Here is a 25399-nt window from a genome sequence, read left to right on the forward strand (position 1 = left end):
AGGTACTTGGCACACGGTGGGTGCTAACAAGGGCTCTCTAATTTGGAATCTGCGTGCGAGATGAGAAGCAGGGAGACAGGGTGGGTGAGACAGGAAGCAAGGCCCTCTTCTCTTCTGCTGCTTTGGCATTCAGCTAGCTGAATGGGTAGAGAATAAAAGACATTTTTTTCGAAAGTCCTTGAAAGTTTTTGATGAACTATGGAAAAAAATGTGTGCTGAATGTGTGAATGAATAATTGAACTCGCCTTCTAGGCCTGCATACATCAGCCACCGAGGGAGGAGGTGGCGGGATTTCAGGACAGCAGAGTATCCAGGTTGAAGATGGGAGAACCCCTGCATCACGACCAGAGGCAGAATGTTAAACCCAACCCTCTGGAGAGTATGGGAAGCACCACCTGACGAAGCCAGGCCGGGGTGACACTGATTAGGAGAATCAGGTCCAGCCTCAACCCTCCAACCAAGGAGATTTAGGACTGTGATCAGGGTGGCTCCGAGAAGGAGGTGGAATTCTCAGGTAGGGTGAGGGGTGAGCCTTGGTTGAGGAAGGAAAGACGGGGAGCGTATTGGTGCCCTGGGGTGGCCATAACGGAGTCCCACAGTGGGCAGCTTTACTTTATTTTAATTTATTTTATTTTTTGACCGAGCTGTGCAGCATGTGGGATCTCCTTTCCCTGACTAGGGATCCAACCCGCGCCCCTGCATTGGAAGCGTAGAGTCTTAACCACTGGACCACCAGGGAAGTCCTCCGGTGGGCAGCTTCAAACAGCGGAAATGTATCCTCCGAAGGTTCTGGCGGCCAGAAGTTTGAGATCAAGGCGTTGGCGGGGCCATGCTCTGTCTGAAGGCCCTAGGAAGGAATCTGCTCCGTGCTTCTCCCTTGGCTGCTGTGTTGCCGGCAGTCCTAGGTCCGATGTCACGTGGCGTTCTCCTCGGTGTCTGTCTCCGTGTCTCTCCTCTTCTTGTAAGGACACCAGTCATACTGGACGAAGGGCCCACCCTACCCCAGGACAACCTCATCTTACCTTGATAACATCTGCAAAGACCCTGTTTCCAAATAAGGTCACCTTCTGAGGTTCTGGGAAGGTTGTGAGTTTTTCGGGGACATATCCGACCCCATGCAGGAAGGAACGTGAAGGAGAGAAGGAACAAGCGGGGCTGACCACAAGTCTTGCTCCCCCCGTGCCGCCCCTGCATCAGGACCCGGCCGTGTGTGGTTCACAAAATGTCCCCCAAACAAGCTTGGGGTGGGGTGGGACCATAGCACCCCAACCTTGTCATCTCCCCAGCCTCCCCTTCCCCACTCACCCAAACCCGCTCCACTGTCCCCTCCCCCAGGTCAGATTCCTGAGGCTGCCCTGGACGCCCTCCTCTCTCTCGCTCCCCTCCCCTCCCCTGTCAACCTGTGTCACTTTCACCCTTCCTACCCCATGGGTCCCACTGCTTCGCTCCATCCTGGGTCCCCGTCCCAGCCTCCAGGGTCGGGGGCTGAAACCCCTCCATCCAGTGGTGGCCGAGTGACTGCTGATGACCAGCAGGTCCTCGCCCCAAACCTTCAAGGCCTGTCCTCTTGGCCTCTGATGCCGGGACCTCCTCCAGGTGGCTGCTTCGCAGGGGTGCCATGTGCGCTTTGGGGATCCAGCTGAACCCAGCACTGGCAGTTCAGGGGTGGGGGCCACCTTGCCTCCCGCCCACTGCAGCCCGGGCACTGGTCCATCCCAGCACCCACTGCACAGCTCACCTAGCAGTGTTGCCCGGGAGGAGGAATTCCATTCACTTACTTAACGTTCCCCCGGCACGCAGTGCGTATCCTGTAACTGTCTGCAAGGGCATGATCCCCATTTTATACGGAGAGATGGACACTCAGAGCAAACAGCTCACATCATTCAGCCAGTGGGTGTGACAGCCAAGCTTCAGACCCCCCAGCCTCAGCCAGCGGAAAAGACATGCGCAGGATCCCAGAGTGACACCGTGGGGCCCCGTCACCTGCCCCCAGGAGGCTGACGTCTGGGCAGATTTGGGGCAGCACATCAGGGACCAAAGAGGGTTACTGAGCTCTTCTCTCGGTGCTCAGACCAAACTTGCAGCCCCTGCTTGGGATCCCACCCAGGTACCCTAACCATCAGAGTCTCCCTTGGCCGCAAACCCTCCCTGACCTGCCTCTCGGCCCATCAACCTGGTTTGTTCGGGGCAAGATCACCGTCCACTTGGGCTCACAGGTCAGACACGCAGGAGTACTGGGGCGTCCCCTCTGTCCCCGCGGTCTTGCCTGAGGTTGGCCTCAGCTCTAAGCACCCCCTCAACCCACCTGCCTCTCCACCTGGGCAGGGCCAGATCTGGCCCGTCCTCCCAGGGCTGCATCCTAACCTGTCGCCCTGACCCACATCCCCTGACACCTGGAATCTGCAGACAGTGACGCTGTCACGGCACTTTACGTGTCAATGGCTCCCCTCACCTACTGACCATCCCAACTGCTTTGGGAAGCGTCTGGCCTCTGCCTCTGTTCCTGGCATACCTCCTATCCTCTGGAGAGGGCAGTTGCCGCCCTGCCCTGTCCCTCCCGTGCCCCCTGAGGCTTCTGTGATCACCTGGGACGCTCCAGTCTCCCGAGTGGGCGTGGCCTATGGGTTCAGAATCAACAAGAGAGAAGTAGCTCAGCTCTGTCCCCTTGAGTAGGACAAGTCGGGAACCCTGGGTCCCATCGTGGTAAACTGCTCCTTAAGTCACCTTGCTTGGACTTCCTTCTTAGACCCCACAGGTGCTTCCTGGGATCACCCCCGGGGATCACCTCCCAGCTAAACTCCTTCAATAGAATCCTAGTTCAGGGTCAGCTTCTGGCTTAAATCCAAGCTAAGCCACCACCTCCTTCCTCTCCCACCTGTGCATTTATTCCTCCACGCCAGGGCTCACGGGGCCCCTTGCCCTGCAAGGCCCTGCCCCACAGCTATACTGTGAAAGCAACGGAGCTCAGACTCAAGCCCAAGCTTCCAGGATCTCCATTGTCACCGACATCCACCAACTAGGTGACTTGCAAGTAAACTAACCGCCTAGAGCCTCAGTTTCCCCACGCAGAGTGGAGGTGACGGCAATCACCCCAGGGCATCGTGAGGGGTTAGGGAGATCATAGAGTGTGAGGCTCGCCAGTGGAGATGGGGACTGCCTTCTCGGTGCTCCCCACCCTGTTTATGCCTCTTGCTGGCATCTATCCTGGGCCCTCTTCTGAGGTGGTGTTGTCCCCGTCAGCCTGGGAGCCCCTTGAAGGTACCAATGTCCCCATAGCCTCCAGCGCGACGCCTGTCACGTGAAGCAAGAGCACTCCGCTCCCTGATAATCGCTCCCCTGGAAGCACTTCGGCTTAGTCCACGGAGAGGAGAAGCAGGCTTGGGGTCAGACGAGTAAAAAAGAACTTCCTCTCTTGCTCTGCAGAAAGGCTCCAGGCTCGGAATCACGGTTGGGTGATGAGTCTGGAAGTAAAACCGTCACCAAATGAGAGAGGAAACCAGAGAACCAACTCCACCCTCGGCTTCGTTCGGTCTCGCACGTGCAAAGGTGAGAGAGACCGAGGGCTTGTCCCCCTTCCCCTCCCCGCCTGCGTGTTCGTGCAAAGGTGAGAGAGACCGAGGGCTTGCCCCCCTTCCCCTCCCCGCCTGCGTGTTCCCTTCCTCCTTATAAGGGTCATCCTCCACGTATGTGCAACACACGGACACGTTCTTGAACAAGAACTGCACAGCTGACTTAGAGCCTCTGATGATGTGGGTGTGAAAGTACTAATTAGGATGGAGCTCTAATAATAGGAGCTTTGGGACAGAGACAGTGTCAGGTGGGACCGAGGCTCGGCTCCCGTGGGGACTGCACTTGCCTTTGCGGTACCCGCAGTGGGGCTGCAGGCCATCAGGGGTGCACCCGGGGAGCACCTATCCTTCTCTGGGCACTTTCTCACTTGATGCACGTCAGCCACCTTTACCAGGGGAACCAGGCCTTGAAAGCAGTTTCTGACTCCCAAGATGGCCAGGTACCACCTTCCCACTCTGTCCTTCCCAGAGAAGTTTGTGCTGGGAGGTGGTGCGGGGATGCTCCCCTGAGGCTGTGGGCATGGCCGCCGCACCTTGCGTACAACCCCAGTCTCTCCAGTTCCCCACGCTCCTCCCGGCGGGGGTCCCAGAGCGTCTTCCTTTGGGGCTACCTCCTCTCAAATTACTGAGAGCTGGCATTCGGGGATCTGGCAGACCTGGGTTCAAATATAGGGCTCCCAACACACAGCTGGGTGGCTGGGTTAGTTCACATCGCTGCACCTCAGTTTTCCCATCTGTAAATGGGGCATCATGTTACTATTTCCCAGGGCTATTATGAGGAGACAATCAAATAACATACGTAACAATACCTAGTCAGTGCTGGTGCTTGAACGTCCTCTGCAAGCGCTAATTCTAGTCTCCTCCCCAGCCCAGCCGCCACCTTCCTGGTTCTACTCCTCTACCTCAGCCCAGCCGACATCTGTTTTGGGGGAACAGAGGTGTCCACTGGGGCCGAGGCAGAGGAACAGATTGGAGGTCTGCTGTAGCACCTATCATTGGCAGTGCTGCATGGAATACTTAAAATTCTGCCAACAGGGTAGATCTGGTGTCATGTGCCCTTACCACAAAAGAAAAAAGTAAGTGAAAAACAAGTTTTTAATAAAGGAGGCGGAGGGAAACTTTTGGATGAATAAGTTCATGGTCTCCATTGTGGCGATGGTCTCATGGGTGTATCCCTATCTCCGAAACTCATCAAGTTGTACACAGGAAATATATACAGCTTTTTGTATTCCAGTCATACCTCAATCATGTGGTTTCTCTGGGTTTTAAATTCGGTCTCTGAAAATCATACTGTTGCTTGCAGCGTAGGTAAGAAAATGCATGTGTAATAGGAAAACAGCCACCCCACCTCTGCAAAGCTTTTGATCCTGAACCTGTAATAACACCAGGAAGGAGACCCAACTAGAAGGGCAGGTGGCCAGAGGTGGTGGAAACGCCCTGGGTTTGGAATCAGCCCTGAGCTGGAATCTTTTTTTTAAAATAGACTTATTTATTTTTATTGATTTATTTTTGGCTGCATTGGGTCTTTGTTTCTGCTCGCAGGCTTTCTCTAGTTGCGGCGAGCGGGGGCTACTCTTCGTTGCGGTGCGCGGGCTTCTCGTTGCTGTGGCTTCTCTTGTTGCAGAGCACGGGCTCTAGGTGCGCGGGCTTCAGTAGTTGTGGCACGTGGGCTCAGTAGTTGTGGCTCACGGGCTCTAGAGCGCAGGCTCAGTAGTTGTGGAACATGGGCTTAGTTGCGGCACACGGGCTTAGTTGCTCCGCGGCATGTGGGATCTTCCTGGGCCAGGGAAGATCCTGGACCCGAGTCCCTCGTATTGTCAGGCGGATTCTTAACCACTGTGCCACCAGGGAAGTCCCCTGAGTTGGAATCTTGAGTCTAGCCCACTCTGGCCAAGACCTGAGACAAGTTATTAGCTTCCCTGGGCTTCTAAAAAGTCCTTTACAAAAAGCGAGTGATTACATCTGCCGCCCGGGTGGGCAGGAGGCATGAGATTTACTTAGATGATGACGTAGTGAAACCGTCTAGTCGGCCTGGCGGGGTGGGCACATATGGTGATGGGTAACCCATCCATGCTGGTTTCCTTTCTCATCTCTCCCTCTTTAAATACCCAGGGAACCTCAGCCTCAGACCGGCACCCTGAGGACCTCCATCTCAACCCATCAGAACCTCCCCCATCCTGCCCCTCCAGGGCAGTCTTGTGTGTGTGTGAAGCGACTTGGGATTGCAGGAACTACCTGGTCTGGTTGACTGTCAACCTACAATCCACAACACAGAGGACGCGTCCTGCTTTGTCAGCTGACTTATCAAGAGGTGTATAGTGGAGAAATGCGACTGTGGATCAGCGAAGGTTTTTGCAGGGAAAAGCTTTGAGACTTCTTGGAATAAGTGTATTTGAAACAAAAATTTCAAACTGTAGTCAACCAATGTCTGGCTGATATCCATGAGGGGAAGCCAGGAGGCCGGAGCTCCAGTCCCTCTCCCCCCTGACCTTGAACAAGGTCTTTCCACTGAGTGCTGGGGCAGGAAGGGCCCTTACAGGTCAGAGAAGGGAAGCACCACCCAGGGATCCCTGGTCAGGGAACTAAGATCCCCCGTGCCGTGCGGCGGGGCGTGGTCAAAATAAATGGAAAAAAAAAAAAAAGCGTGGGGGGGGAGTGGGTGGGATTTGGACACAGGGTGGAGGCCACGCCAAGACCTAGGCAGACGTCGGGGTGACGCGTCTACAAGCGAAGGAGCGCCAAAGACGGTCAGAAAACCTTCAGAAGCCAGGGGAGAGGCCTGGAACTGTCTCCCTGGGAGCCCTCGGAAGGAACCTGCCCTGTGCACACCTTGATCTCGGATTCCGGCCTCAGACTATGCGAGAGTACGTGTCTGTTGTTTAAGCCTCCCTGTGCGCGGTGCTTTGTTAAGACGGCCCCAGGAAACTTCCACAGGGGCCCCGTAGTAAGTGTTAATTCCTGCTCTGGACCAATCAGCCACACAGAGTTCCTCAAACTCACTTGAGCTAGGCTGCATCCAGGGTGGTTGGATCCCTCTACTGAGAGGCTGCGGGAGGGATTAAGTGAGCACCAGCAGGGGACAGATGCTCAAGGGAAGAACTTCCTTTCTGGAGATCATTTCCTTTTTTTTTTTTTTTTTTTTGGAAAACAGCACTTTTAGGAAAAAATATATCTATAAGTCTGCGTTCAGAGCAGAGGCCTTGAACACTGCAGGGCGAGTGGGTCCTGTCTGGCGCCTGGAGGAGGGGATGGGCAGCCCTCCCTCCAGTGCGTCAGCGAGGGTCCAAGGGGTGGGGACTGTGCTGTGCTGGACGTGTGTCCAGGGCATTCGTGGCGCCCCAGGTCGTGTCCCCGTGACCGTGAACAGGTCCTGGTCGCTCCTCTGTGCCTGCGTTTCCTCACTCGCTGGGGGGTGGCCATCACTCCTGCCCTCCCAGGCCTCTGCAGCTGCTGTGTTGGTGGCGTCAAGCAGACCCTCCGAGGGCCGGGGCATGGAGTTGACAAGGGATATCGACACGTTTCTGGCGAGCCGTCCATGTGCACAGCCCCCCGGGGGGGAATTCTGAGGCCCCAAACGTCCTGAGTTTCTTCCACCACCAAGTGTGATGCTTATTTGGCGGGAAACCCTGCCCTGAGCTGACAGGAGGCTCTTCGCTGCTCTCATTGCACTTCTGGTGAGTACAAGTGCATCTGGCTGTGGAAACACCGAGGTTTGATTATTGAGGAATGAGGTGACCCGCTGGAGAGGTCAGGAATGTTTGGTACACGCTTCGGGTGACTATTAAAATCTGAGAAATTTTGGTCAGTGTGTATCAGAACGTACCTGGCCCCGTGCTGGGTGCTTGCTAGACCTCGCGCCGTCTTCTAATGAGGAGACGCAGGAGCGAGGGTCCCAGAAGCCGCCCAAGAGGCCAGAGAGCCGCGGGGCAGTGGGACCTGGAGTAGAGCCTGTGCCTGCTCGTTGGAACTAAACTGTGTGTGGGATTCCTGGGGCCACTGTAACAAGGTACCACCGACTGGGGAGGGGGCGCTTAAAACCACAGAAATGTTTTTGTTCACAGTCTGGGGGCCAGAAGTCCTAGATCAAGGTGTCAGCAGGGCTGGTTCCTTTTGGAGGAGAATCCTCCCGAAGTCTCCTCCAGCTTCCTGTGGTTCCGACAGTCCTTGGCGTTCCTCGGCTTACAGACGCCAACCTCTGTCTCCGTCGTCACAGGGCCTTCTCCCTGTGTGTCTCTCTCCGCTCCCCTACTTATAAGGACACCAGTCACGTTGGATTTAGGGCCCACCCTGATCCAGTACAACTTCATCTTAACTAATGAGCAGAAGTGTGTGTGATATGGGGCTGGCGAGAGGAGAGGATGCCTCCAGGAACTGATGGGTGGGGCCGATGCCCTGTGGGGCTGCTGAGCTCACACTGGCATGTGTTGCGTGGAGATGCCCAGCAACCTCCGAGGAGATGCACCGGGGCAGCTGGGGCACAGATCCGAGCCCGCCAGCGTCCGGCAGGTGTCTCCCAGGTACGATATCGTGCAGCCTCTGAGCTGGTAGGCAAGTGACTGGACAGGGTCTGGCCACCCACTTTGCAGGAAGCAGAGTGACAGTCTGTCATGCTGCTGTTGGCTCTATGGCTCGACGCGAGTGAGGCCTGAGTCTTCTGCACCAGCGTCCCAGGCTCTAGACAGCACCGTCCCTGACCTCTAGCCACTGCTCTGGACCAAGGGGAACTGTGCCTGGGTAAGATGAAGTGGAGCATTGGGAAGACAGCAGCCCCTGGAGTCACGAAAACTGGAGGGTGAATCCTGTCTCCATCCCTACAGCTGGCGGACCCTGTAATTCATCACCCAAGCAGGGACACATTTGAGAGTAGAAGGGGGCACTGTTAAATATTACCCAGGGCAATAGGCATAAACGGGACAGTCCTAGGCACCTGACGTGTGTGGGTACCCCATCTGCAGCTCAGGGAAGTTACTGAACCACTTTGAGCCTCAGTGTGCTTATCTGTAAAGTGGGCATAGCTGGACTCACCTTCATAGGATCCAATGAAATACAGGATGCCTTCTAGAGCGGGCAGAGGAAAGGCTCTCAATAAATGGTGCCTACAACAGTAACACTGATGGAAGTCAAATCTGTACCCTCCCTGAGAACTCACTCCTATGCCTGTTCAGACACTCAAGCCCCCCCAGACCCTCACTTCCTCTGTGCCGAGTCTGTGGTAGCCCCAGGAATCTGCACCTGCCTCCCTGAGCTGCTTGTGAAGTCCTTTTTCAACATTCACCTTGGCCTTTTAGGAATCTTTCCCAGGGGGAAGAAACTGAAGACTCATTCTTTATTCTGAAAATATTCACAAAGATGTTCGGTTCTTTCCGGTGGACTAAGGGCTTTTGTAGACGGGCTCTCATTAACCCTCCCCAGAGCGCTGCGTTATGAGAGCTACAGCTATTCCCCTTCTGAGTCGGGTCCTTCCAAAGCAGAGGGCAAATCGAGCTTAAAGTCTGTTTCTGAGGTGCAATCCCAGGGCAGCAAGAGTAAGGGAAAGAGAAAGAGAGAAAAACCACGGGGACGGATTATTGGGCTGTCCGCCACTTCCCACGAATGACAGCTGTTCGCTGGGTTCTGTGGGACGTTTAACAGGCCTCCTGGTGGGCCCACTGGGCCCCAGAGCATTCTAACCAGCTAGGGACGGAGCGATTTTGATTTGCTGGCTCCTTCCTGAATCCTGTTTCTAGTTGGTCCAAGTTCATTTGATGAAGTAACTCGCTCCCCTGGACTTCTGAGTTGTGTTTTTCAGCCCGTTGGTCGGTCCACCCCAAGGTGTAGAGCTTCACTCAGAAGCCAGAACAGGCGGGAGCAGCAGGGCCCCCAAGGGTCCACAGGGTTGGACACGGTGCTGGGGCCACTGCAGCTCCCCCTGTGGCAGGAGCGTGGCCGAGGCTGTGCTCCGGCCCTCACCTCGAGGCCAGTTAAGCTGGGGGTGGGCAGAGACTGTGATTGGGGCTCTCCACTGAGCAAGCAGCCAAGGTCTGGGGCCAGGAGGCGCCGAGTGGGTCTGGGGGTAACTGTGGTTGGGTGGATAATTCCCATTTTACATCCGAAGAAATGGAGGCTAGGAGATGTTCAGTAACTTGTCAAGAGGGGGACCCAAGTCTCGAACCCAGATATCCAGGCTCCAGTCCAGGCCCCCGTCCACCTGACCACAATGCAAGTAAGAGAAATGTGGACGCTGGGATGAATTGCAGACACGGCTCACGTCTGTGGCCATGATTAACAGCTCACCTTTCCAAAAATGGAACCTACCTTCCTTTCAGCCTTCATTCATTCATCCCCTCGCTCACTTATCCATCAGGTAAACACCTACTTGACTCCAGGGCCCTGTGCCTTCCGTCAACACCCGTATACTATGCTCTGCCCACAAGCCAGACCCAGAGTCGGCTCAGGCTCCAGCGGGGAAGCAGTTACCTTTACTCTGGGGCGGAATGTCCCCCTTGCTAAGTAAGCTCTTCACGGCGAGTCTTCAGAGGGAGGAGTGAAGAATTGATGTGTAGAAATTAGAAGAAGTTCCCAGAAAAGGTGGCATTTGAAGTGACTCTTGGGGGATGAAGAGGATTTTAAAAAGCGGGTTCTGAGAGAAAGGGCATTCCAGATGGACAGCATGGGCCAAGGGAGGGTGTCCCGGCGTGCAGGACGCTTTCAGGGAAAAGTGTGTCTGAAGCAGCAGCACAGGACTCCTTGTAGGTTTTGTTTTCGTTTTCTTTTTTCTCCACATAACCAGTTCCCTCACTGTCAGAGAGCACCCAGCCCTAGGCCTTTGTCACTTGCTCAGGAATTAGGTAACTGAAAACAACAGAGAAGAGGATCATTGACGGAAACTTGCCAACAGCACCATCCCCCCAGTCAGCGTCTGCCTGAGGCTGTGTAGGTCATGGACAGCTTGAATATCCTCTCTGTTGATTTAATTACATACATGGCCAATGAAATGATTATGAAATTTTACTAAAAAGCCAGTGACATTTACAGAGATTACAATAGGAACCCTCTTGCATGCACTCTCCCTCTGGCCCTGGGAACACTGGTCCCTGCGCAGTCCACTTTCCCTGGCTGGCGTCCAGGCCAGCTCAAGTGCTAAGTAGAGGGGACACCATCCAAGTTGGGCTGAACCTGGAGTGGAAGGAGCCAGAGTCAGACTTTTTGTTTTGCATTTGGTGAGCCCTGCTTCTCCCCAGCTGGCGCTAGACGAAACCGATGACAGCACTTAGCACACGCATTAGTTTTTTGAGTTTTTAACAAAGCTCACAAAGTAATCAGTGATTCCTCACTGAGTGTTTCCCAAAGGCTAGGTGCTGGGGGTGGGGAGAAGACCCTGGTGTTCGGGGGGGCCCAAGAAACACAGCAAGTCACTTGTGGCAAATGTCCTGAATAGGAGGTCAGAACAACACTGGGGTCCCGACCTGAAAAAAATTCCAACAACTTCTGCTGACAGTAGAAGCAAGGGGCGGCTCGTTGGCACATGCCGAAAGGGGCCATTTGTTAACTGCCTGTGCCTGGGTATTTTTTGTGCTGCAGAGGAATACGAAGCTATAATGATTTATCGGTGTAAACGTTTAACGTTTACTTTGAGTAATACGGTTGCACCATTTCTCCCCAGCATCTCTCAAACATACCAGGATGCTACCGATACGGCACAAAGCTTTCCGAAGTTAATTGGTAAAGATGGTAACTCCACGATGCTTATCGACTCGGAGACATTAACCTCCTGGCTGCGGGGCTGGGAGTTTTGAAATGCGATCTCGGCAGCTGTAGTTATAATTGTTTAATGTCACATTGACCGGGCACGTTTACGATTTTTAACAAGTCTTAAAAAGTCCAATGACATCTGTTGAGAGTTTAATTGTGAGTGTAAAAAAAATCATTAAAGGAACAGTCAAGAGATCAATTTTCATACTGTTTAAATAACACGGTGGCCATCAGGCGGTGGCGGAATCTGGCGACATGAGTAATTTAATCTCCCAAGTCGCAGCGCCAGTGCACAGGAGGCAGTAGGGGAGGGAGGCGGACGGAGACAGAGAAAGAGGGAGCAGCGGGAAAGAGGGATCGGCGAGAGCCAGAGGAGAACAGAAATGGAAAAGTGGACATTTCCCCTCCCACCGGAAAGTATCTCCAACCCCGGCATCAAGCTGGGCGTCCGGTTTTCCTCGGGTTTGGCTGGGGGCGGGCGCAGAAAAGAGGAGGAGCGGCCGGCGCGAGCGGCCCGGGGGCTGGCGCCCCAAGCCGCGAGCTCGGGAGTTTGCGCCCCTCCGCGCCGCCACTTTTGTTCTGCGCTCCAGGCGCCGGGCCGCGGCGGGGCGGCAGTGCGCACGCGCGGGCGGGGCGGGGGCGGGGGCGGGGCGGGCGGCGGGCTCCGGCACCGCCCCCCGCCGCCCCGGCCCGCTCCATCCGGGCACTGCCGAATTAGCATCGTGCCGAGGCACAACTTTGCCGAGGCCCAGCGAGATCCAGGCGCGCGCTCCGCAGGAAATATAGTCCCTGCTGGCTGGCGGCTCTCGCGGGCGGCGGCGGCGGCGGCGGCGGCGGCGGGGCGGGCGCGCGCGGGGCTGCGCGGGGCTCCCGGCGCCGGGGGGCCATGCGCCGGGCCGCGCCGGCAGCCTGGGGACCCGGCGCAACTTGCCGGGCAGCCTGAGGAGTTGGGGCGGCCGCCTTTCTTCCCCCTCGCCAGAACCCGCCTCCCTTTTGGCCGTGGGGGAGGGGGCTCGTGTCCCCCCCTCCTCGGAGACCCGGTCGGCCCCCGTCCGCTCCAGCCCCCGCGGAGCCGCGCAACTTCCCCGGAGCCGGGGCCAAAGTGAGCGCAAAGTGCTGCCCAAGTTGCCGGGATGGAGCTGCAGAGCCGGCCCGAGGCGCTCGCCGTGGAACTCGCGCGCCACCAGGTAGGCGGTCGGGGGCTGCGGGCCTGGGGTCGGGGCTCCAGGCACCGGAGACCCGCGTCGTCTTCCCCGTCGCAGGGTGTTCAGGGCTGGAGGGGCTCGGAGGGGCCCCTCCTTGAGCCTGCCCCAGGGGCGGGGGGAGTATGTACATGAACGGACCCCCCTTTGGGCTTCCCCTCTGCCCCCTCCTTTCGTACAATCCTGCACAGTTTGGGGGTCGAGGGCCCTTGGGACCCGAGCCTGGAGTCTTCTCTTTCTCGAGCAGGGTCTGCAGGACAGGGGTCCCGGGAGGGGACCCCTTGGTGCGCCTGCCCGGGGTGCGTGTGAGAGTGTGTGCGCCGACCCCCTCCGGCCCCCACCCCCCGGTGCAATCCTGCACAGTTTGCAGAAGTAGTTTTGGCGATTGTTGCTCGGGCGAGCAGCGGCGTGGCGGCCGGAGCCCGAGCGGTATTGCGGCGTGCGCGTGTGTGTGTTGGGGAGATTAGGACGCGACTTGAATATTTATGAGCTTTGCTCGACACGGACTCGCCGTGTTTACTTGGCTCTTTGTTCCTCCCCCCTCCCCCGGCACACACTCACACTCACTCGCACACGTACCCCGGCCTGCAAACTTGCACGGCTCGGGCCGCGCCGCCGGGTGGCCACGGCCCCCGCCCCGCCCCGCGAGCTGCCCAGATGCGGCGGCAGCCACAGGTAAGCGGCCCCGTGCGGCACTGCCCGGCCGCCGCGCGTGCGGGACGCGGCCGGGGGAACTTGGGGCGCGCGGCTGGCGGCCCGGGCCGGGGGCTGCGGCCCGCGGGGCTCCGGGCGCACTTGACGCCCGGGGCGGCCGGCCTGAGCCCGCTCCTCCGTGTTTCCGCAGAACGGCGACCTCAAGAAACAGCTCCACGAGAGGCAGCCGCGGATCGCCGCGCTCAGCGACAAACAAGTAAGCGAGCTGGAGCCTGCCCCCCGCCTCCCGCCCGGGGTGGGGAGGAGGGGTCGCCGGGCACTTTGGCAGCACCCTGAAAAGTGCCGGCCTCGGCGCCGCGCGCTCAGACTCCCAAAGGAGTCTCTCCAGCACTCAAAGTTACCCGCACTCCCTTTTCTGGAAAGAAAGAGCCGGATTCTTGGAGGCCGAGGGGGGAGAGCGCGGCTCCCGCGGTGGCCGAAAGAGAGAAGCTGCACTTAAAAGGCGGCGAGCAGCCCGGCGTCCATTTTGAGTTGGTGGACATGTTTTTGGAATGTGGAAATTCTCCCGGCTCAGTGTCCCCCGCCTCACGCTGTTGTGAGGGTGGGGGGAGAGGGGGCGGTAATTCGGGCCTGGACACCAAACTACTTGGAAGCGATTTCTGGGTTCCGTTGCAAATCTTATTTAAAGAATCGTTCCTCTGGGCCCCCCTCCCCTCCACTTCTCCAGCATCACTTTTATTCTTGGAACCTGACGCCAGCTCCCGGGGAACAAAAGAAAGGCGCCCCCAGGACCCCCCCAGTTCTGCCCCAACTTTGGTCTCCGGGCATCAGGTGTAGACTGGGACACGCAAGAAGCTCATTGCGATGGGGGGCACGGCCGCCGACCCCTCCCGGCCTCTCGGCGAGGAAAAGTTGTCCATTGTGACTTAGTTGCGCTGAGCTCAGCGGTAGGGGTTTCAGCACCACGAACAGATGCCGCCGCCGGAGCGCGGCCGGCCGCGCGCCCCCGCCCCCTCCCTCCCCGCCGCTCGCTCCCCTCCCCCTCCGCCCCTCCCCCTGCGCTCCCTGCCGGCACACGCACTCCCGCCCCTTCCCCGAGCCGCCCCGAGCCGAGAACTTTGAGCGGCACAGCCAATGGCGCTCTCGGGGCTCCGAGGCTGGCGGGGGCGAGGGCGCCGGCGCCCTCCCCGCTGCCCCCTCCCCTTCCTCCGCCCGCCCCGCGGGCCCGCCCCCGCCCCGCCGCGCCCCCGGGCCATCGATCGCGCTTCCTTCGGAATGCCGGCCGCCGCCGTCAGCATCAAACTTGGCCCGCTCTGGCCCCCGCCCCCCCACCGGCCGCTGAGGTGGCCCCCTTCTTCCTCCCCAAACTCCCGGCGGGGGCGGCCCGTGCAGAAGCCCCCTCCCCGGAGGGATTGGCGGTGCGGGGAGAGACGTGGACGAGACTGGCGGGGGAGAACTCGGAGGCCGGGTGTTCATTTCGAGTCTTTAAAGTTGAAAAGTGGTGGGAGGGGGCGTGCGGGAGAGGAGGGGGCCGGGGGTTGCGGAAAGAAAGATGGCTGTTCCCGCGGGTCCGCGCCTGGTCGGGGGCGCCCGGCTGGACGGGAGGGTTGGGACGAATGCATTAACCCCTTTCTGGCGGTGCCGCGGCCCCCCTCCCCGGCCGCGCGCGCGCCCGCCCGCCCGCCCGGCCCGCGCCCCCGCTCAGGAGTGGAAGCTTCCATTCCCGCCGGAGGGTGGGGGGGCGGCGCGCGGCCCCGGCGAAGTCGGGGAGTTCGCGGGGGGAGGGGACCCAGGCCCGGCATTACCATTTTGATTGCTTTGATGCCATTTTTGGAGGGGGAGGGGTTGGAAGACCCTTCTCCGCTGAGCACAAAGATGTTTAATCACGGTATGGAATCAAATCAAATACTTTCTTTAAAAAAAAAAATCCACCACCAAATCTGGTACAGTGTGATAGCCGAGGGTTACTAAGCCTTTTTTCCACTGGGTAAAACGGCAAGTTGTTGACTCTTATGCTCGGAGTAGAAGATTTAAAAGAGAGAGAGAAAATCCAATAATCCGGCAGCTTTTATCGCAACAATGTCTCTTTATGTGTGCTTCTGCATGGCAGTAGTTTTACTGTTTGGAGTGGCTTTTCGGAGCTTAGGTTTGATCATTTCTGTATTGTAGCCAACTATTTCAAGGCTGTTTAAATTTTTATGATGATAGTAAATGAGTGGCGATTTATTATCTGTCATGCTTGAATTTAGACGAGGCAGAGAGAAACATTTGAAAATCATGTTTGAAGGTTGCGGTGCCGCCCGGCGAAGGAACTGTCCTACTCCAGGCTGCCTTTCCCTTTAAAATTGAACTCGGAGAAGGATGCTTGTGAACGGAATGTACCTCCATCTTTTTGTGTGTGTGTGAGTGTGTGTTTAAAAAGAAAGAAAGAAAAAAACAGAAACTTTTGTTCTCTGGCCTTTTAAAAATATTTCTCTTTTAAATGACTAAAAATAACATCCGGTAAGTATCCGGCGTTTGTCCTGGCCATTGGAACTTGTGTTTGTAACTGTAAGTGTGTTGTTTTTCCTTTTTCCTTTGTGGCATTTTATATAGCAAGGGCTCATAAAAGAGGGAGGGAGGGCCTGGGGCTGTGGTGTAGCATGTTAATAAAGCTGCCTTGTCTCTCCCACGCTCCGCGGTGAAATCCTTCAGAGGTCACCTAGGAAATGAGTTGGGCAGACTTAACATTTACTGTCTTTCTCTCCTTGGGAGAGTTTGGTGGAGATTGGCAGCTTGGCTGGGGAAAGGTCGATGCATGAGCCCTTGGAGGTGATTGGGGCTGCACCCAGGGCTTCGAAGAGGAGAAGTAGGCTCTGCTTAGTCACCCCAGCGCCTGCCCGGGAGGAGCGGAAATGCCGGATCAGGGATTAAAAAGCCAGTGTTTCAGAGTTTGCTTTTAACGCAACAGAAGAGTAAAGGTAGTGTCCCTTTAGTGATGTGCTTGGGGAAGAGCTCACACCATCTTCCTCTCGGGAGATGTGGTTTTTTTGTCCTGCTCCCGCTTGGAATATGGGATAGAAAGGTTACGTTTCAATTAAAGGTGCACACGAGGAGGATGAGCTTGATAGTAAAACGGACAGATGACCCCATTATCCACATTTGTGAGAGGTACAGTAGCGGCGAGTGATACCTTTTGGTGCCTAGCCACCAATTTCCCATTCATGCCCTTGGCACTGGACTTTACTTAGTTACTTCTAGAAACATGGACAGGTGCTTAAAGATGTTTATCAAGGACTCCTAGAAGAAGATGGGTTGTTTGTTGGTCAGAAGTAGAGAGATACAAAGTCTGTGTAAGTGTCCAACGTTTCTCCCACCATTGGTGGACTAGGGGATAAACAAGAAACCAGCTTCCATAGGACGGTGCTATTTGAAAACAGAGTTCATATTTTTTCCTTAAAAAAATAATGAAGAGAGCTGTGGGGCAGGTGGTCAGATCTGAGTTGTGGGCCAGCCCACTTTGGCCAGGCTGCATTCCCAGGTGTGGCGGCCCCTCACCACTGGGTTGTGATTCCGGTGGAAGATGGACCCCGTCCGTGTCTTTAACAAGATATGATGTGTGAAGACTTCATTAGTTGCTCCAGTGGTTTTATGCCGTGAATTTGCAGCACATGCAGAGAGGCAGTAACATTTTCATCTAAATTGTCAAGCAACAAGCACATCCGTGTAAATAACAGACCCGTCATAAATCCTGGAGGGTTTGTGTTTTTTTCCTCCCTCTTTGGAGTTCTCGGCACAACATGTAGATGCCACGGGAAGCAGGCGTCTTCAGACCTGAACTTCACGCAAGTCCAGCTTCCCCACAGAGTGTGAGAGGAGTCTCCTGTCTCAACTGCAGTCCGAGCTGGCGTGGCAGAGAGAGCACCGGCCTCCGCCCCAGTGAACTTGGGGCCTTGTGTGCCGCTCCATCCGCCGACTTGATGGACTCCGGATTCCGAGGGGATGTCCTCAAGTGCGGCAATAAAAATGTCTTCTTGAAAGGTATTAACGTATGTGGCATTCGCCCAGGCGCTGAATCACATCTTCACTGTCATTCACTAGCTATTGTACCTTGGACACCAGAGGGATTCCACAGTGGAAGCGTCCACCAAACAAAATTGCAGGGTGGGTTTATACTGAAAGCTCCCCAGTTGTTTTCAGTCCTTCAGTAAAAGGATGCGCCATTGTCCAAGCTCTGCCCCCGAGTCTGCTCTCATCCAGGAGGCCAAATTTTAATCTTCCTGATCTAGAGTTCAAGATCGCATTCTTAAACTAGCACGATTACATGTGAAAGAGAAAACTAACGCTGTCTCTCCAAGCTCCGCCTTTCATATTCTGGAAAAGAGCATGGGGTTGAGACAGCAGGGGCCTAGTCCTGGCTTTGCCTGCTGCCACCTGCTTGGCCTTGACCCCTGACTCCCCCTCCCACAGCCAGAGTCTCCCAGACCCACACTTTGATCTGAGCCATATTCCTGGGGCCCCTCTTCCCCTCCATCTGTCCACCCCTCTGGTCCCTCCCGCATCATCTCTTAGCTGGAAGATTACAGTAGCCTCCACACTGCATCCACTTAAAAAAAAAAAAAAAAGAAAGCTTTATTGAAATATAATTCACGTATCGCATACTTCACCCATTTAAAGTTTACAGTTAAGTATTGTTTTGTACGTGCACAGATATTTGCAGCCGATCACCACCATCGATTTTAGAACATTTTCATCATCTCAGAAAGAAACCCTTTGGGTGTCATCCCCGCTGCACACCCCACCCCCAGGCCCTAAGCAACCGCTAAGCTACTCTCTGTCTTTATAAATCTACTTTTTATCGCTGTAGAGTTACTCATTCTGGACTTTTATGTGAATGGAGTTATATAACGTGTGGTCTTATATGACGCGCTTCTTTCACTGAGCATAATGTTTCAGGGTTCTTCCAAGTTGTGGCGCGTGTCAGTACTCGACGCTTTCTTATGTCTGAATGATAGTCCATTGTATGGGAGACCGCGTTTTGCATCCGTTCACCAGCTGGTGGGCACTGGGCTTGTTTCCACCTTTAGGCTCCTGTGAACAGTGTACTGCGTTTCCTCATGCCCCCTCTGGTTCATCCTCCACCAGAGTAAGTGTCTTAAAACTTGAACAGGATCACGGCGCTCCCTTGCTCGAGACCTTCCAGTGGTTTCCCCGCTGCTCTCTGCGGGGGCTGACCCTGCCCCCCTGCTCGGCCCCCAGCAGTGCGGCTCCTTGGCTGTTACCCAGCAGGGCCTCGGGTACCGCAAGCATCTTCCCGTCATCCATCCTCATCTTTTCCTGAACGTCCGACGTCTCTGCTGGACCGTAAGCTCCCTGAGGAGCAGGGGCCGCGCCGCTCCACTCCTCCCCCTGGGATCTGAGAGCAGTGCCCTGTCGGGCTGGATGCTTATGGGGTGAACGAGCAGGTGACCGTAAGAAGATAGGTGTGCGATCGGTGGTGGTGAGCAGCGGGGCCCAACTGGAGTCCCTGGGAGCCGTCCTTTTTAGGCCTGCAGTGAACAGAGTCTTAAAATCATATGTTTGGAACGAGCAGGCAGAGATGGATAAGACTGGAAGCTCCCTGGTCTCGGAAACTCACAGGAGAGTGAGGTGTAGGTAACCACGTGTCAAGGAAATTCCAGAAAAGTTCTGTGAAAACCACGCCTTGCGGCCCCTGGGGATGGAAGACAGCTTCCTGGGGGAGGGGGGTCCCCAAGGGCGCCTGGGGTCGTGGACAGGAGGAGCCGGTGGCCCAGCTGAGGGCTGATGGCCTGAGGAAACCTGCAGGTGCTGGCGAGTTTCTGGCAGTTGAACCATGGGAGAGAGACAGACAGACAGACAGCAGAGAAGGCAGGCTGGGGCCGGAGCCAGGAAGGCACCGAATGCCAGGTGAAGGGCCTGGGTTTTGTGCCAGGGCTGGGAAATGGCCGGGGGCTTTCAGGGCTCTGGTGCTGAGGGGAGATTAGAAGGGGGAAGCGTGAAGGAGGCCTGAACCCACTCCCAGCTTGGCCCGGCCATGTGAGCTCCCTGATGCCTGTCACCTGCGTTGGAGGCTCTTGCAGGGATGGTGACACCCGCGTGTGACGGGAGAGGAGAGGAGGCTGCTGGACCCTGGGTGACCGGCACATAACGGCTGTGAGGGCAGGGACTTGTGCGGACCCTCCCCCCCCGCCTTCACCAGAGCTTCTTAAGGCTGAGGAGTTAGTGGGGGGCACTTCTGGAACCCTCTAGAAGATGACTCGGTGGGCATCTCTGCGCGGTTGGTTTAAGGGAAAAAAATGTGTGTGTGTATATAACATATTTGCATGTATAGGTTATATTTTTATTGTTGACTTTGGTTTTTTTTTTCTATTTATAAAGTGTATAATAACAAATAGTAATTACAGTTGACCCTTGAGCAACGCGGGGGTCAGAGGTGGCGACCTTCTGCACAGACGCTGTGTATATAGTTGGTCCTACATATAAGGTAGGGCCTCCGTATCCGTGGATTCAACCACCCGTGGATCACATAGGACTGCAGTATGCACTGCTGAAAAAACCTGTGTGTAAGTGGACCCGCATAGAAGTGGACCCGCGCAGTTCAAACCCACGTTGTTCAAGGGTCAACTGTGTATTGACTTGTGCCGGTAAATACGCGTGAAGTCTATGCAGTGTATATGACGTCAGTTGACAGTTTGTCCAGGATTCTATTACTAAAATGAGAGGAAGGATTTGTTGAAATAAGACAAATAATTACACGCCCCTGCTAAAGTAAAACCTCGCTGAGGAAGGCGGTGATGCTTGCTGTTATTTCTGTAACATTAGGAGCTAAGGAAGAATTCGACTTTTAACAAAGTTTTTATTGTGAAAGCAACACCTGCTCGTTGGGGAAAAATTCGCAGCGCAGATGTGAGAGTCATAAAGCGTGACCCCTCTTCTGCCCCGTCCTACGCGTGGACGAGAGCAGCGCTGGCTCTGAGGTGTGATCGTAGGATGTGCTCTGTGCGCACGCGGCGTCTGTAACATGGATAAACGTGCTTAGTGGATACGCTACCAAGCACGCTATGCCTAAACTTGCTTTTGACCCTTGACATTGTGTTCCGGACATCTCTTGGGACCAACGCAGTTTAATTCCACAAACGTTTAATGATGGGCTCCTGCCTGGCGGAGGATGCGGGGGTGACGGTGGGTGATGTGCTGTTGTTAGTAATCGCGGCATCGCATGTTATAAGGCTTTACCCTTGCGAGGTGGTTTCGCTTGGTCTCTGCTTGCAGAAAGTTTCACATGTAGTTGGGGAGGCTGGCGTATCCACCGTTACCCCTCCCGTGAGCTCTCTGCAGGAGAGGTTTAGCTCGGGGGCTCAGCCCGCAGCAGATGGGGTGATGTGCTGTGATGAGGTGCATGGGATTGCTCTCAGGAGGTGACATTTGCACCTGTGGGGAAGCAGAGACATTGCACACCCAGCGCCCTGCTCTCTGCAGCACTGGTATTCTTCGGTGGGTCTGTTCCATCGCGTCTTTTTATTTGATTGTCGTGATCATCTCACGGCTTGGGTCAGGCGGGGCAGGTGAGAGAAGGGCAGCTTCCCAAGGTCAGACGGCTTGGGACCCCGGAGAGGGTGCCCTCTGTTTCAGTCCCTGCCTGGCCTCTAGCTGGCCCCCTGCCTCTAGGGTCTGACAAAGCGTAGCTGGAAGAGCACAGGCCCGACAGTCAGGACACCAGGGTTCCTATCCCAGCTCTTTGCCTCTGGCTGTGTGGCCTCGAGCAAGTCATTCTGCTTCCTTGAGCTCTGTTTCCTCTCTGTAAAGTGGGTGTAGTAGTTGTAAAAACTACCCCACCGGGTTATTGCGATGAAATCAGATCAAAGATGAGAAAGTGCATCTAAACTCCCGAGCAGAGCAAAGGGGTTGATTTGAAGAGAACTGTGTTGGCTGCATCAGTGACCCCAGGACACTCCTGCCACGCCCTGCCCTGCCCTGCACCTGGGGGGCTGGAGCCTTTGCACTGTTGCTGGTGCCTCTTCGGGGCGTATGCTGTTCGTCCCTCCTGGTAGAGGTTGACGCTGACTGCGCCGCCTTCTCTGCCAGTCCAAGGAGTTGGCTCTGATACGTTAGCCTCTTAAAACACCTGCTGTCGGAACTGTACAATTGATTTCAATCAACTTTGAATTTTTTCAAGGCGATGACTCTGATAATAACTTTGGAAATCCCATGATGCCTCATTAGAGCTGCTGGCTGTGATGATTAGCCCTGTGATTTAGCAAGTTTTTCCTCCAACGCCTTTGTCTTTTCAGGACCGAATCGCGGGCTTGCCGCCGTTTCTGCTCCACTTGCGCGAGCTCATGCCTGAACGTGGCTGCTGTCCGGTCCGCCAGCGAGCCCGGCTCGGGGCCTGAGCACGTGGGGGGCCCTGCCCGCGGGGCAGCGTCCCGGGCACACCGTGGTCACGCACGGAGGGCTTGAGGAGGCCCCTTTGCCGGGTGTGTGTTGGCTCGCCCTCCAAGGCCCTTGCCGCAGACACGGGAGGGCTTTGGGGGCAGAGGCGGTTTTCTGGAGGAGGGTGCAGCTGCTGTTCACCTTCTCCACACTCTGGAATTTACGGCTTTTCAGGAAATAGGACTCTGGGTTTGACTTCACTTGCAGAAGAGTTCCGCTAAGAAGGCTTTTCACGTTTGTCTCCGAGAAGCACGTAAGAAAGAGGTTAAGCACCGGCTTTACAACTGGGTAGACTGGAGTTGTAAACCCCGCTCCGCGCTTCGAAGGCCGTAAAATGGGGTAACAGTGCAGCGCCCGTGAGACAGCCGAGTGCTGGCATGTGGGGTGCTCGGGAGACGACACGCACGTGGCGCTGGCGGGATTAAATGAGATGAGACGTGACCCTCGGGCCACGGTGAGCCCTCAGCAGGTGGGGTGCGGGCGTCACAAGTCACAGCTTTCCCATCTGATGCTGACCCTGGGCCAGGCCCCTTCTAGCTCTCCAGGGACCAAGTCGGTCACTGTTCACACAGCCCTTTAGGGAAGGCCCGCTCTTAATTACCATTTTACTTGGGGGACGGCTGAAGCCCAGAGAGGTTGAGTGGCTTGTTGACATCACACAGCTGGCAAGGGAAGGAGCTGCAGTCCAGTTCTGGGCCCTTGTGGCCTCACTATCTTAGCGCCTACGCTGGAGCATGTGGCGGAGACATGACAACACTGTGCCCTGCGTATGAAAAGTTTGGTGTGTCATGTAACTCCAGGGCATGTGTTCCAGTAAAAGGAAATGGAGATGGTACGTCAGAGAGAGCCACCAGCAGGCTAGCAGCTGTTTGCGATAACGAGTGGGAATTTTACCCTGAAGTGCAAGGTCGTGGAACTTGGGAGGGGGCCTGGGTCTGCATCCGGTCTCTGCCTCTGGCACCGGGCTGGGGAGTGTGGGGCAGGCTGGGTGAAGTGAGGGGTCTCGGCAGTGCAGAAGCTGAGCCCGGCGGCAGGCGGGAGGTTTGGACTTGACCCCAAAGCAAATACTCCTCCACCCCCTGCTTTGTCATCCCTGCTGTGGCCTGCGCCGCTCTCTGGCTTGGCTACTTCAGTATTTCCTGTTATCACTGTTGTTGTTGTTTTCTACTTTAAGGTGGAGGCATCTTTCTCATTTGGAAACGGCCTGTATTCTCCAAAGGAACGAACACGCTTCCTTAAGTTTTTTTCCCCCTTTGGGTCATTACTTATTGTTTGGTAGTAGTTTCCGAGCGAGCGTGTGATGAGAAACGCTGATGCAGCTTCTTCTGGTGATGACCTCTGACTGCCACCAGCGGGCGTCCCTGAAGCCTCAGATGGGCTGCGCTTTGCTTTTTTTTTTTTGGCTAGGCACCTGTGTTGGTCTTGTTAAAGTGCAGCAGAAGGAAGTACATCCATGGGGGATTTTTTTTTTTTCTTTTTTAGTTCAGGGTTGAGCGGTCCTTAGCCCTCAGGTAAGATAAGGTCAGGTTGTGTGGGTCCTTGTCTCAAAGTGGGGACAGTGCTACTTCCCAAGCAGGGTTGTCCCAAGGGTCAATGAGGACGCGTGTCTCGAGTGCCAAGTGTAATTCCTGGCTGGCCTGCAGCGGGGCAGCTGAGTAATAGGGGAGCTGTTATTAGCATAGTTTATTAACAATCACACGAGAAGCAGCGATCTGGCTGTGCCCCAGAGATGCTACTGCCATGGAGAAGTAGACGGGCAACTATAGCTTTTTGTTGGGACAGAGACCTCTGGGTTGCTTCTTTGTCTCCATGGACGGGTGTGTCCGCAGTTGGGACTGGGCCCTAAATTTGGGATTTGGTCTTTGGACCCGAGACTTGGTCTGACGGCGTAAAACATAGGATGTGCAAGGCCGGGGGGGCCTTTGCGGGGCGCCTCCCCAAGCCCCCTTTTTCCACCTGGAACTACGGCCCTGAGTAGAGGTGGTGATGACACCCCGGGGCCCCGGGGGTCCCAGGGCTCCAGTCGTCCTGACCACGGCGCAGCCACACGAGAAGCCCGTGGTTCTCCTTTAAGCCATTAAGTTCTGTTCGCTGGTGTTTTGTTTCAGAAGCGGCTTGCCCACGAGGGTGGCCGCTGTTTGAGACATGCTGGGGTCCCACACACGATGTTCTCGTGCCGACAGTAGGGCCGCTGGGGGCACAACACGGTGGTTTTCAGAAGGTGGTCGTACTTTCAGAGCAGCTGGCTTCCGGTTGGCACAAGTCGGGGTGGCAGCTCTGGCAGGACACGGTGCATTCCGGAACTGTCCGTTTCATGAAACTTACTGCATCAAATTGACTGTCGACCTCTAGGTGCAGGTACATTGCAGGAAGATGAGTACCTGCCGAGCCTGCTTGCCGCCCAGGCCGCCTGCACGCGCGTCTGCACTGGGGGGTGGAGACTGGTTGCGGACGTGTGTATGGCCGAGGCCGTAACCTACACGTTCACAAACAGGGAAGCGTCTATCAGATTCTGCAAAGTCACCCTCCAAAGTAGAAAAGGTGATAAAAAACACTAATTTGGGGGGGATCCATCTTTAGGGGAAATAATGGCTGCCTTTTGATCTCTTGGGTGGAGGCAGCAGAAAGTTACTTGAAATGGCAGATGGGGGGTTGGCTGTTGGGGCCTCCCTGGGGGACACATCCCAGCAGGCCATCGTGGGGGACACCGTCATCAGTTTGGGGAGAAGCTTTTTGCCCCAGGAAAGAGAACAAGACAGGGATGGGGCAGGCAGAGAGAGGAAGGGAGAGGGGTGTGTTTCTTTTCGATGTAACTCAGGCGGGAAGCGAATCTGCACATGTAAATGAACTTGAAAATGCAATTAAAAATATATACGTATTAGAGACTGTGATCCAGAATTTCCTGCGAGATGCAGGTTACCAGGTGATGAGCCGCATTCCTTACAACCAGTGGCACCAACTCTTCTCCGTGATTAATGCGTCTCAGTGGTGATGAACTGCACCCCAGGTGAACGCCGCTTTATTCCTTAAGCTACGGCCCCGCCGAGTGCAGAGTTTTCTGTACCTTCAGCACCAGCGTCCTTCTCCCAGCTGTCACTGCCAAGGGGACACGGGCTCAGGAAGCTTCCTCCAAGGGCCTGTCCTGGCTCAACGAGAGGTGACAAAACAGTCAGCCGTGTTGTTGTGGACAGAGGTCGGAGGGGCCCTGGACGCTGTTACGGCTGCAGGCGCTGGGAAGTGGGCACATGGCAAAGAGTGCCCGGCTGGGTCTTAGAGCAGGATCCGGGGCCTGGGAGGCCAGGGAGGTGCGGCGTCCGGAGCTGGAAGGGGACAGGGTGGCAGAGCCCCTGTGTCTCGTGCTCCTTTGTGTTTCCTCCGGGGCGTGCCCACCAGCGTGTGCAGAAGTGAGAGCTTGGGTGGTGAGGGTGGCAGCCACAGCTCGGTACCGAGTTGGGACGTTTGGCACGTGCCACTGGGCGCCCAGTCTGTGCTGGGCACTGGGGACACAGCAGTGGACAGAAGAGGCCCTTGAGATGTGCTCACAGTCCGAGAGGGGAAACAGGTAACAGGCAGAAACCATCGTAAATGAGTTATGGAGTTGGTGGGAAGGTGACCAGCGCTCTGGCAGAGGTAGAGCGGGCGAGGCGCGCGGGGCTGGGGGCAGGCGGCTATTTTAAATAGTGTGTTCGAGAGGGCCCTCGGGCCTTGGAGCCAAGGCCTGCAGGAGTAGCTGGAGGAGTGAGCCCTGTGGCTCTCCGCAGGAAGAGTGTCCCAGGTAGAAGGAACAGCTCGTGCAAAGGCCCTGAGATG

The 25399-nt window shown here is 55.9% G+C and overlaps 1 protein-coding gene across 1 annotated transcript in view; it reads left to right on the top strand.

The window, feature by feature from the left end:
• The first annotated feature begins 12259 nt into the window (after positions 1-12259).
• Positions 12260-25399, top strand: part of PHF21B (PHD finger protein 21B) — a 97505-nt gene continuing 84365 nt past the window's right edge. The window contains exons 1-2 of the mRNA XM_060164690.1: positions 12260-12487; positions 13347-13412. Of these exons, the coding sequence (XP_060020673.1) occupies positions 12434-12487; positions 13347-13412 (120 nt within the window). The 5' untranslated portion in view covers positions 12260-12433. The remainder of the gene's footprint in view (positions 12488-13346; positions 13413-25399) is intronic.

Source organism: Lagenorhynchus albirostris, chromosome 11, assembly GCF_949774975.1.
Source record: "Lagenorhynchus albirostris chromosome 11, mLagAlb1.1, whole genome shotgun sequence".
Classification (NCBI taxonomy): domain Eukaryota; kingdom Metazoa; phylum Chordata; class Mammalia; order Artiodactyla; family Delphinidae; genus Lagenorhynchus; species Lagenorhynchus albirostris.